This window comes from Leopardus geoffroyi, chromosome B2, assembly GCF_018350155.1.
Source record: "Leopardus geoffroyi isolate Oge1 chromosome B2, O.geoffroyi_Oge1_pat1.0, whole genome shotgun sequence".
Lineage (NCBI taxonomy): Eukaryota > Metazoa > Chordata > Mammalia > Carnivora > Felidae > Leopardus > Leopardus geoffroyi.
In genome coordinates this window covers 142548294-142561559 of record NC_059332.1, presented here as the reverse complement: position 1 = coordinate 142561559, position 13266 = coordinate 142548294, and the positions used below count along the sequence as shown (strand labels likewise).

Sequence of the window (13266 nt, the reverse complement as noted above, 5' to 3'; positions counted from 1 at the left end):
GCAGCAAAGTCTTACTTGGAGGGGGGGGTCTCTGCGGTGGGTGAGGTGGCCGAGGCCTAGTGGGAACCGACAGAGACCTGCTTGGAGAACGGTGGCGGAAATCCCCGACTGCTTCCAGCTCCTGCGTGAGCTCTGCCAGGTCAGCATCATCTGGAGGACACGGCGGAATGCGGGTGAGGGGAGTCGGGGCTCAGACTCGGGTCTGTGCCGAGCTGATTGTGCAGGAGGGCCTCCCGAGGACAGGGGACCCCTCTCTGCTGGCGCGAGGGGCAGGGGAGGGAGGGCCACCCAATGCCTGCGTGGAACATGAGATAGGAACCGTGGACAAGACTTCTCGTCAAGACGTGAGGGACACGGAAATATTTCCAAGTGTAGGTGTGTTTCCTTCTGAAAAAACAAAGGAGGCTCTCACACAGAGTAGAGGAGACCATCGGAAGACCAGAGCCCCTCGGTTTTAATTCCTCACTCGAACACAGGACAGCTGTTTGGGAAGCTGACCACGCTCTCTGCCATCCTGTGACAAGCTCCTCGTACGGAGAATCCCTGCTCACCCATCATGTTCCAAGTCCCATAGCCCGCCGCCAGCTACCTCACAGGCATTCACCCTCCTGGCTTGTCCTGCAAATAACCTTTGAGGACTAGGAGGGGCGTGAGGAGGTGACTGCTTTGGTTTTATTACATAGATATTTATTAACATAAGTTCAGGACACTTTCAGATCTTTTTTCCCACACTACAACACAGCCCAGTTAACTTCATTTTGGCCTAGACATTCCACCCTCACATTTCCAACAGCTCAAACTCATGGCTGTTTGAGGTTGGTGCTGGGGAGAAGCAGGGTTTCTCCTTCTAATGGGAATGCCTGATCACCCACAGCGTTGAGGACAGGCCCTCTCGATGCCCACAAGGTGCCATGCTGCTCTAATTTTTTAAAAAATTTGTTAAATGTTTATTTATTTTTGAGAGACAGAGACAGAGCATGAGCAGGAGAGGGGCCGAGAGAGAGGAAGACACAACATCCAAAGGAGGCTGTCAGGCTCTGAGCTGTCAGCACAGAGCCCAACGCAAGGCTTGAATTCACGAACTGTGGAATCACGACCTGAGCTGAAGTTGGACGCTTAACTGACTGAGCCTCCCAGGCTCCCCTGCTCTGCTAATTTTTCATTCAAAGAGGCCTTTATGCTCATACATGCCCTCCTCTTGGGAGGCTTCCTAAATGACGGCCACCCCTGAAGAAAGGGACCATTTCCTGTCTGAAGAGCACATCCCTTCAGCCACTTTGGCTCCAGGGCAGGAGCCCTCCGGATGTGGGGTGCATAGAACCACCTCGATGCATGGACAAAGTCTGCTGCCTCCGTATTGGGCAGCAGACCCCAAACCCAGCTGTGTGCTCAGTCACCCGGGGAGCTTGATGAGATGCCAGATTTCCAGGGTCCCAGCCCACCCCTGCCAAATCCACAGCTCCTTGATGGGGCTCAGCAGCCTGGAAGTTCAAAAGCTTCTGATGGTTCAATGAAGGCAGGCTGCTAACCAACTTTGGGGCTACTGTACAATCAAAGGGGCTTTGGGCTGTCTGCACCTCTCTTGGCAAATTATCTTCCCTGGGAGGCATCTCAATTCACTTTCACCCCGTTCTGTATTCTCAGTCCCAGCTTACAGGGTCCTGACACCTGCTAGGGTCCTGGACCCGCCAGGCACAGTGGTCTTCCAGTGGGGGAGGTACAGTGACGGACAGCTAGAAGGCACTTGTGGCCGTGGGTGATACTCCTGACAGTCTGCGGCTGGAGCATGAACTACCCTACTTCCCAGCTCACGTAACACCAGAGGGTTTTTAAACTTACTCAAAAGGGCCGTTACACTATATAACCTAGGGCTTTGCAGTTCAATCTGGAGGACTTCCAGTCCTCTCTGCTTCAGTCTAGAATGACAGAATGATGCTAATTATCGTGTTAGTGTGCAATAACATATTATATAAGTGTAACCACACACCAGCACTCAGGACCTAGATACCGTACGGACCTAGAGAGCATCTCGCTAAGTGAAATAAATCACACATAGAAAGACAAATACCATAGGATTTCACTTATATGTGGAATCTAAAAGACAAAACAGACAAACAGCAAAAGAAAACCCCCCAGAAACTGACTCATACATCTACGAAACCAGTGATTGACTCGGCGGTGGGGGTGGGGGGTGGGGAACGGGCGAAATAGGTGAAGGGGATTAAGAGGTACAAACTTCCGCTTATAAAATAAGTCAGTCACAGAGATGAGAAGTTTAGCATAGGGAATATAGTCAATAACATTGCTTTAACACACAGTGACAGACGGTAACTGCACTCACTGTGGCAACTATTGCGTAATGTACGGAATTACTGAGTCACCATGTTGTTCGCCCGAAACGAATATAACGTCATCTGTCAACTATACTTTCTTTGCGGTCAATTATACTTCAGTAAAAAGAAATGCCTATGTCTCTTACGGGATTGAAACAGGAAAGTTTTGGAGAGGAGAAACGAAATTACAAATGTAAAACCAGTTTAGAGCTGTGGCCATTTAAACATACAGAGGAAACGGGAATTAACATGAATCTGGCGTGTTATAAGGGTACCAGTTGTAAAAAAATAAATAAAATTAAAATAAAATAAAATAATAAAATAAAATAAAATAAAATAAAATAAAAATAAAAAGCACTAGAGAAAATCAGTGTGGTGGTAGCTGGATACAGGCCCAGGGCCCAGTTTCCACCACTTGCTATGACCTGTTTGTTTGTTTTAGCCCTTTCGTGGGTGTGGGCACTTGACTGGTGGCATCGTTCAATGCCCTGCTGCTGAGGAAAAGAACGAACTCAATGCCAGGGCCAAGCTACCTTTGTAGGTCGGGTGCCGCGTCTTTTTAGTGAGTGCAGGTGACGTGTCGGCAGGCACGGCTGCTGTGCAGCTGGGGGCTTCGGAAAGGTAGTCCCCTGCCGTCTCACCGTCTGAGACCACAGGCTGACTTAGCTCATCCACCAAGTAGTCTTCGTCATCTTCGAGAATGTCCCCTTGGGGAAGGAAACGTCACAGCACACAATTAGGGTGACTGGCACAGTCTCTCGGCAGTGGGTCTGTTTCAACATCCGGGCTTGTGGCTCAGCATCAGGACGCCTGCCCCAGGCCCGGGTCAGCAGGTACGGGACCCCGATTCCATTCACACCGGGACACGGGACCGAGGCCACAGCGCTGACAGCCTCAAAGCCACTGTTTTCAGTGTAATTCGGGATGGCCGCGGGTCTCAGCTACCAGTTCCCGCATCACCCCTAGACACGCACACTGCCCAGCTTGCCACGTGGGCGAGCACGCTTGCACTTCAAGGACCCTCGGTAACCTTTACGGACAGGGCGTTAGAAGGGGGTCTTGAAAATCTCATGCTGGCTGCCGGAACGTCTGGCCTGCCCGCCTCGCCACAGTCACCAAAGAAGGCCTGTAGGGACTATACTCACCCTCTGACTCATAGTCCAAGCTTGTGAAGTCGAAGTTCTCCTCCAGCAAACAGGAATTGGCGGTTGGAGACACGGAGGCCATGCTATCCCGCTTTCGGATGATCTCCTCCTGCCAACCCTTCAGCCAGTCCTTGGTCTTTGGTCTGATCTTCACTGCTCTGCCCTTCACCTGTGAGGACAGGGCGACCAGCCGAGAGTGAACGGAGACGCCAGAACTCTCTTTCCTTTCAAACTTTTCCTTGCTCAAACTCGGGCATCAGGAGCAGGCCGACCTTCCTGTTTTACCAAGAAAAATCGAGGGTCTAGACCTCAGGGAAGATCAGCACGGCTCACATATGGTCTAAATAAAAGTGGAATTATCATCTTTGGCTTTTCATTCCATGTGAACGTCAAACCAGGATATTACCAAAATGGAAACCACCTGTACGTGGCATATTCCGAAATACGCAGAGAGAAGGATTGCAACGCTCTCCCACGTGCAGGTGTGAGCTAAGACAGACCCGGGGACTCAGCGGGATCCGTGCTTAAGAACTTGCTTTCTCCCAGGGCGCCTGGGTGGCGCAGTCGGTTAAGCGTCCGACTTCAGCCAGGTCACGATCTCGCGGTCCGTGAGTTCGAGCCCCGCGTCAGGCTCTGGGCTGATGGCTCAGAGCCTGGAGCCTGTTTCCGATTCTGTGTCTCCCTCTCTCTCTGCCCCTCCCCCGTTCATGCTCTGTCTCTCTCTGTCCCAAAAATAAATAAAAAAACATTGAAAAAAAAAATTAAAAAAAAAGAACTTGCTTTCTCCCAAATTCTGCAAGTGGCCAGGGATGGACATCAGATCCCTCACCAGAAATAGATACTGGAAGGAAGAGTACTAGCTCATGCAGCGCCCACATCTAGAGACACGGTGAGGAGATGCCATGGCCACGCAAAAGCACAAGAAAACCCTGGGGAGTAAGCAGCCCCCGCGGCACAGCTGACCACGCACGACTCACCTTCATACCGTCCACGTCCAGGACGCTGAGAGCTGAGTGACTGTCTGCAAAAGTCACCAGCATCTGCCCTTGGTTGACCCTGGAATAAAAGATGAGCCAAGTCAATGCCAAGTGCAACGCGGCAGCTCAACGGGGCTGGCATGTATGTGACGTGCACGTGGGACCCGGTGCCAGCCAGGGCAGTACTTACCGGACAAGAACAATGGTCCCATAATTGCCCAATGTCTGCATGAGTTCTGTGCGCACGTCCTCAGGAAACTCGTTTTTCTCTTCTACGGTTGGTGACTGAAGGTTGACTATGACGGTAGCATCCAGGGGGCCCTGGAAAGAGGACACTTCCTGGAACACCCTCTCCCGAGCACCCACATCGACTTCTTGCACTTCCACCTCCACGATCGCCAGCACGGGTCTGCGTTAGACGTGAAGGGAAGAGAGGTACCAGTTAGCGAGCTGAGCAGCTCCCGCCCCCACAGCTCCACTGTCAACAGGGAACATCGACACCCCGTGAGTCTGGCCCCAGCACAGCACTGTGCTGTCCTAGGGTTTCAGACTCTATCTCTGCCCAGTCCTAGCGTTGTCTTGGCATTTTTACCTACGGGCGATTTAGAGAAAACAGCGCCAGCCACTAGCAAAGATTTTTTACGTGGTTTTCACCAGTACTGCCGAGGACGGTGGGAGGTGGGAATTCTCCCTTTGCTAGGGATTCAAGCTTTTTGGAGGGCGACTTGGCAACTGATGTGAAGAATCTCAAAAATGTTCATCTCTTTTGACCTACTAATTTCAATTCTAGGACTCTGTTCTAAGGGATTCAGACAAAGATTTATATACAAGGTTGATCATGACTGTTGATGGGAGGGAAAAGGAAAAAGGGAAATAATCTAACTGTTCCGTGACGGCGAAACAGGTTATGGTGCAGCCGTACGATAATATCTTATACAACTAGTAAGAATGATGTTGGAGAAGTCTAGTGGACACACACAAGAAAACAGATTGGCAGGAAATAATGTAATTGTTATTATTAATCTTTTTGAAAAATTAGGGTTTTTTAAAGATTTATTTTTAATGTTTATTTTTGAGAGAAAGAGAGCGTGAGCAGGGGAGGGGAAGAGAGAGAGGGAGACACAGAATCCAAAGCAGGCTCCAGGCTCTGAGCTGTCAGCGCAGAGCCTGACGTGGGGCTCGAACTCACAGACTGTGAGATCATGACCAGAGCCGAAGTCGGATGCTTAACTGACTGAGCCACCCAGGCGCCCCAAAAGCAACTGTTATTGTAATTGTGATGGAGGATGGGTTTACTCTCTTTACAAAAATGTAGAAAATCCTCTATTATGCAGATCATGCAACCTTATTGAAGACATTTGTAATATGGCATTGACTCATGGTTCGTGAGTTTGAGCCTTGAGTCTGGCTCTGGGCTGACAGCCTGGAGCCTGTTTGGGATCCTCCTCTCCCCTTTTTCACTGCCCCTCCCCCGCTGGCATGCACGCATGCACACTCTCTCTCCAAATAAACTTTACTAAAAAAAATATATATATATAATATAGCATCGAGAGGAAACAAAACATAAGACAAAATCGTAGATCATATGGTGGTGACCTTTAAAACCAGGGAACACTGCAAAAGTGATATATAATCAGTATGATCCCCGAGATGTACAGCACCACTGTTAGACTTTTTTTTTTTGCTTCTGGAACAAAAAAGAAGACTGAGAAGAATCTGACACAGGAGTATGCACAAAGTGAGTGTTTTCTAAAACTGGGTGGCTCAGGCAGTTAAGTATCTGACTCTGGATTTCGGCTCAAGTCATGATCCCGCCACCATGAGATGGAACCCCGTGTCAGGCTCCACACTGACAGCGTGGAGGCTGCCTGGGATTCCCTCTCTCTGCCCCTCTCCTGCTCTCTCCTCCCTCTCTCAAAATAAATACAACTTCAAACAAACAAACAGGCAGAGGACCTCTTCAGAGAAGCTGCATGAACGGTAAGCGAAGCATCACTGAGGAAAGCAGGTGCCGGTACAGTGTGGCCCGCGGATAATGTGAAGGGGCTGCTGACAGGAGGACGCCTGCAGGGATCTGTAGAGAATGCTGCTGGCGGGCAAAGGCCAGTCTCCCTGTTCTGATTCCATCTATGTAACCTACTTGGAATAACAAAATTATGGAAAGGGAGGAAAAAGGGCAGCGGTGGACAGGGGCCAAGCAGGGGAGACAAGCACGGCTGTAAAAAGGCGCCATGAGGCATCCCTGTGGTGACGGAGACATTCTGCATCTGGACCGTGTCAGTGTCACCATCCTGGTCATGACACCGTGCTCCAGAGCGACCGCATCTTCTCACCGCGGGCACTGGGAGAAGGGTACGTGGGGTCTCTGTATTATTCCTTACAGAGGAATTATAATCTATAGTTACCTCAAAATAAAAGGTTTATTTTTTTAATTACATTTTTCCTAATATTCTTTTCAACGTTTGTTATTTTGAGAGCGCGAGTGAGTGCACGAGTTGGGGGGAACGGGCAGAGAGAGAGAGGGAGAGAGAGAATCCCAAGCAGACTCCACACTGTCAGTGCAGCGCCTGACCCTGGGGCTGGATCTCACAATGGCGAGATCATGACCTGAGCTAACATCAAAGTTGGACACTTAACCAACTGAGCCACCCAGGTGCCCTCAAGAGAAAAAGTTTAATTAAAAAATATTAATGTAGTAAGTTAAAAAGCAAAATGGTAAGTCTGCCTAACATAATCCCAATTTTCTTATACGCATTTAAATACTTAAAAGCACGTCTGCACGTGAACATACACCACGCACAGGTGAACATTTTGGTGTAAAATCTTCTAACGTGCCTGGAAAACGCAGCCAACACATGACAAACCACTGCAGACACAGAACTATGGAGGCTCTGCTTGTTTATGTAGGTTTCCCCCTAACTGTCAATAAGGGAGATGCTCTGCTTTTATAATTAGAAAAATCAATAAAAGTCTAAGACGCATCTGAAACCATCATGTCCAGATCTGTACCTCCCAGCATCCCGGCTGAGTGGAGGCTACTCCATCCTTGCGGTTGCTTAGGCCAAACCCTGGGGTCCTCCTCAAATCGTCCCCCAGGCACATACATGCCACCCAACCCCGTGGGCGCCGCTTTCAAATCCATCCAGAACCCAAACACGTCTCGCCACGGGGACCCATGACCACCTGGCCCAAGACTGGCACTGTTTCTTCCCCTGCTTGCTGCATTAGCTTCTTCCCTGGCCCCGCTGGACTCTCTGCAGCTGATCCCGTCAACACCTCGTCAGATGACTCCACTCCTCAGCTCCAGTAAAAGCCAACGTCTTTCTGCGGCCCGTGGGGTTCCACGTGGTCTACGTTTCTTGCCCATCTCCTAGGACTTCCTCCACTCTTTCTACGCCACCTCTATTCTCTGGATTCCTGAATGTTCGCTGCCTTGCTCCTCACCCTGGAATGCTCTCCCCCCGACACCCCCATGGCTCACACTCTCACGTCTTTCAGGCCTTGGCTCCATGGTCATCATATCTGAAAGGCCTTCCCTGAACCCTGGGTTTAAAAGAGCACCAACCCCTTGTCTGACTCTTGCCATTACTATTTTTCCTTTCACAGCTTGTTTACTAGCTTGTCTTGTTTACTAGCTGTCTCACTAGACAATTGTCCTCACTAGACAATTCCATGAGAATGTGGTCTTGTCTGTTTTGTTCACTGCTAATCCTCAGTGCCAGGAACAGGGCCTAGCATACAGGGCCCTGCTCAGCAAATATAGTTCGATGAACTGCTTCTAAAGACACTCACTGAACTAGCACACCTGGAAGTCCCATATCTGGAGATTTCCCGGGGCTCATTTCTGGGCACATATTTGCAACAACAGGTTTCTCGAGAATTTAGAATAACTAAAGATTTACATTTAACGGCTGACTGACTTCACCAGCAACTCTGTCTCCTAATTTCCTTCCTTGTAGAAGCTGAAACTGACAGGCAAGTTTGGTAGCAGCTGTGGGATGATCAAACCCTTCCTGTTCACACCCTCAAATGCCCTCCTCTGTCTCTTTACAGACGTTCTAGGAGACTGGTCTCAGGGCACACCGAGCTGACCGACCCGGCTGCTGTGTTCCACCCTTAACGGCCAAACCAACTGCTCAGAGCATTTAAGAACTCAGAATCCAACACTTAAAAACCCTACGGCATGGGGCGCCTGGGTAGCTCAGTCTGTCGAGCATCCGACTCCGGCTCAGGTTGGGATCTCACAGTTCGTGGGTTCGAGTCCTGCATCAGGTTCTGCGCTCTCAGCACAAAGCCTGCTTTGAATCCTCTGTCTCCCCCTCTCTCTGCCCCTCCCCAGCTTGTGCTCTCTCTCAGAAATAAACGGACATTAAAAAAAAAAAATAAAAAAAAAAACCCAACCCTAAGGCCATTTGTAATGATATTAGGAAAAACACGTCCCCAGTAGGTGAATGGGTAATTTCCATGGATACATTTAGTGGAACACTGGACGGCAACTACAAGTGAATGAGCCAGATCTGTAACAGCGACCTGACTGTATCTCAAAGACACTAAGTGACCAAAAAAGCAAGTTGCACAATGGCATCATTTATGGGAATTTAAACGACAAAGTACCATAGGCTGCATCTTTGAAATTTTCATAAATGACGTCAGTTGTGATATGAGCAATGACAAAACACTACTAACAGTGATTATTTCCTGATGGTGGGTACACAGTGATCTGTCACACTCTTCTTCATTGTTTACTGAATTCCACATGCCTGCACACCCGCATTCTGAAGGGACAGCACACCCGTCGTCCGCGGGGAGCAGCGGACGCTGCTTTTGCCAGCACAAAAGTCCCCGCGGCATCCAGGACCGTACCTGTGATCGGATGCTTGCAGTTCCGCTCGGCCGTAATACTTGAGGGCTCCAGGAGACCAGGAATGTCTGACCGTGCTGTCCGCGTCTATGTCGTTGTCTAGCAGGTTGAGATCTCCGGCTACTCACAGGGATTACGATCAAGAGACCCACACACAACACACGATTGTATCAACATACGGAAAAGCCGACTGAGGAGCCTGGGCCACGGGGGTCTATGTCACAGACCACCCAGTCTCAGACTCGTTCCCTCTAACCCACTGGGCCAGAAACCACGCCAAGGCGGCTCTGGGGTCTGGGGCAGGTAATCCACGTAGGTCGTCCAGTGCTGCCTACTTCCTCCCCAGTGGACACACTCAGTGGCGGCTGTGGGCTTTCCACCCCAGAGGCCACAGGAACACAGGGCGTCTGCAGCCCTTCGTACGGTAGGAGAAGCAGAGACTAAGACCATGTCGGGGTCCCTGCCTCTCAGTACCCTGGGGAGGTCACAGATACCCACAGAGCAATCTGAACAGTGTGATTTCCTGGCTTTGAAATCTCTGCATCCATCTTGCCAGAGAAGTCGAGCTGTTTTAGGTATAGGTGTTCTAAATGAGCCGCCCTTCCCAGCTGGTCATTGCTAATACTTCTAAACATACTGGAAAACTAATTGAGGAAAAAACCCTCCTTCCCTGTGTCGGGCTCATGTCCTACTTGGAATTGGAGCTTTAAGCAGGTAAGAGTTTGGTTGAACAAAAGGGGCCGGATGTACTGCATGTTGTGGGTGAGGCACAGACATTGGACACTGACTTCTCTCCTGTTCGCCCCCCCAGGACAGAAGGCAGACGGGGTGGTGTGCGGGGACAGCCGTCATGCAGGGATGGGGAGAGCCAAAGGGGAGCTCCCCAAAGCACAACTTCCAAAGCTTAGGGGCCAACAACTGGAATGAATCTCCTGCAGCTTTGGGTTACCAAGAAAGTTGTTGTTTATAGCAAAGAACGCTGTGTTTCATCACTGTGACTGACTTGCCCTCTGTGGTTGTCGACCATTCCCCCTCTACCAGCTCTGAAGGTGCACACGTCCCACGCACCTGTTCTGTCAAAAGGGTGCCTCTTCCTCCACCACAGGACCCTGTCTGTCCAGGCAGGGGTGCGGCATTTGTCACTCGTGTCGTAGGCGGCCGAGCCAACGTCATACTTGTAAGTAGGTCCAAAATTAATGGTGCCTTCGTGAAAGTCTTTAAAAATCTATTGGGAGAAAAGACCAAGACCACCTTCGTTCTCCTAGATTCTGTGTGTCGTATGTAAAAACAAAAAATAAAAAAGCACATACCAAAGGGCTCTCTTCCTTAAAAGACACAGGACCTACATTGTATTTGCAAATATGTTTCAAACCGAACGTATGGGTGCTATTTAATTAGCAAGAGAGTGATGATTACTCATTGTACTGACTTACACACCACACAGGATCTCCCACCCACCTCAAGTACCCGATGTACCACTGTCCGCTTGCCAGTTCCCGGGGAGACCGCGGAAGGCAGGCGGCGAGGCTCACAGGTGCCCCATCCGCACAGTCCCAGACCTAGTACGATGCCCAGTCATTGCTATCAAGGTCTTCATCGATATTTGCTAACTAAATGAACCGGGTCAACAGAAGCACAGAACTGAGACTGAACTCTCTTTCGGTTTAGCTCCGGATCCAGCCGCAGTGCCGTGAGAAGACCCTAGAACGGCCTGTACTAATTCGCTCAGTGCATCTGTGGAAGGGTGTGGACAACACTGGTAGGAGGCAGAGAGAAGAAACTGTTGCAGAGATGTATGGCGTGGTTACTTTTCCATCTGGCCTCCCTTAGCAATCCACAGCCCTGGCAGGGTTGAGTGGGGAGTGCACAGAAAGCGTCAAAAAATGCCTGTCTCTTGCCGCAAGAGACACCTGAATCCCTCTCACCACACATTTTACCAGCTGCGTTTTCAAAAGGTAGACGGAATATGGCTGTGCACCTGCCCTCTCGGCCCAGCCTGCCACAAAGCTACCAGATACCAACATGAGCAAACAGTATGCATTGGAGAAGATCAGCTGCGTCATCGGGAAGCCAGCCAGTGTGACCCGGAAGAACTGAGGACAGATCCTATACCTGAATCTTTCCTATCGTGTCATTGCCTGAGGAGTCACTAAAAAACTGCACACGGGTCATTTGGGGGGACAAACATGAGCTCTGTAGTTTGACAATCTTGGACTGCATCATGGCTCTGTGTACTGACCGTGTGACCTTGGACTCATTTGACCTTGGCCTCAGTTTTCTTGTCTATAAAATGGGTATAATAACCTAATTTATAGGACGGTCTTGAGGATTACCCACACAAATTGGTATATAAAGTATATTAAATACAGTTATAATTCATTAGCGTGTTCACCAATGAGAAACAGAACTATCATCAAAATAAAGCGCTTTGAGCGCCTGTCAGTGGGTCCTACAAAGCTGGCGTGGGGTACGAGCTGGGTGGGCTTGTCTACATCAGCATTCTCCATCCCCACCCAGCACTGTGCTTGCTGCTGACCCAGGGCCCTTCGAAGCCGTTCTGATTCCCGCTGAGCGCGACCACTTGCTCCCTGGGGGGACACGGAGGACTGAGGGCTCAGTTTGTGTGAAGGACGAGGGACAGCAAGCCCACCTCTAACCGCAGAGCACGGGCTCTGGTGTTGGAGGAGGGGCTTCCGCCGCCACTGCTCCTGTGGCTGGCCTGTGTGCCTGCCAGTCTCCCGCAGGGGGGCGGCTGCTCCCGCCCCGAGCGGACACACAGACCCTGAGCACAGCCCGTTGGAGGAGGACCAGGCAGTGGGTGTGAATGGACGCTCAGGTTTAACTTCACACGCCACACATCTCAGCATCAGAATCACTGTTAAATCCACTCATGGAGCTTAATTTACTGCACGCCGGTGTAGACACTTAGATGCTACTCCATAGTAAAATATGCTAAGGCATATTTTAAGAGCACAACTTACTTTTCCACTTGATTTCTGCAGCTGGAGCTGGTCAAATTCCAGAAGTTTCTTCCAGTCTTGGCGTTTGACAAAATAGAAGACTTCTTCGTAAGTGAGATCGATGCGGTAGTTGAAATCGCCGCACCAAAACACGTAATCGTGAGAGAAGATGTTTCTTCCCTGTCGTAAACAAAATCACAGTTATCCTGGCCCATCTTGCAAAGAAGGTGGGCGACGGGAGAAAAATTCACCATGCAGATAATACACAGATGCGCTGTTTCTTAAAATGTTACTTAAAAAAAAATGTCTCGTAATAGAGCATCTCGTCTTTCATTAATCCCATACACTTACTGAGGGGCTTTTGCGTAGCTTATTTTTTTTTTAGTTTATTTATTTATTTTGAGAGAGTGAGCAAGAACGAACACAGGGGAGGGGCAGAGCGCGAGGGAGAGGATCCCAAGCAGGTTCCTGCCTGTCAGCCCAGACCCCAACTCAGGGCTCAACCCGATGAACTGTGAGATCGTGACCTGAGCTGATATCAAGAGACTGAGCCACCCAGGCGCCCCTACGTGGCTCACTTTGCTTAAAATGACGATGTTTTTGAGTGGTTTGGAGAAAGCTCAGCTCTAACTGGGGAAGCATGACTTCGTCCTTCGCTGTGCCCACCCCAGCTCCGTGACTGGCTGTGCTCCTGCTTTCGTTATGTCTACACACCCGAAGAAGAGCGGCCCCAAACATTCAGAGTTAGGAGGATCAGGCATAAGAAAATAAGTGAAAATGCTCAGAATGTGCAACTTTGTAAAACGTCATGGATTTTGTCCATTTTCATCCTGTGACCCTCTGCTCCGTTCTCAGCCCCCGCCCCCCGCCTTCCCACGCCCCCGTCCCGGTCCAGCCCACCCTGAGCCCGAGGTCCACCAGCACAGCTCTGGAGAGCACTGATCCTCGTCCTCTCTCCCTGCCGTGAATCACCAAAGACAATGACAGTGG

General features: G+C 50.0%; 1 protein-coding gene across 6 annotated transcripts in view; it reads right to left on the bottom strand.

The window, feature by feature from the left end:
* SYNJ2 (synaptojanin 2) overlaps positions 1 to 13266 on the bottom strand; it is a 106055-nt gene that overhangs the window by 10720 nt on the left and 82069 nt on the right. For 5 of the 6 annotated variants that reach the window (XM_045500154.1, XM_045500158.1, XM_045500153.1 and 2 more), the window contains 8 exons: positions 12298 to 12456; positions 10385 to 10541; positions 9319 to 9436; positions 4646 to 4864; positions 4456 to 4534; positions 3479 to 3647; positions 2867 to 3040; positions 16 to 150 (listed from right to left, as the gene is read on the bottom strand). In XM_045500154.1, coding sequence (XP_045356110.1) covers positions 16 to 150; positions 2867 to 3040; positions 3479 to 3647; positions 4456 to 4534; positions 4646 to 4864; positions 9319 to 9436; positions 10385 to 10541; positions 12298 to 12456 — 1210 coding nt within the window. The remainder of the gene's footprint in view (positions 1 to 15; positions 151 to 2866; positions 3041 to 3478; positions 3648 to 4455; positions 4535 to 4645; positions 4865 to 9318; positions 9437 to 10384; positions 10542 to 12297; positions 12457 to 13266) is intronic. The other variant, XM_045500157.1, reaches the window with a different exon arrangement.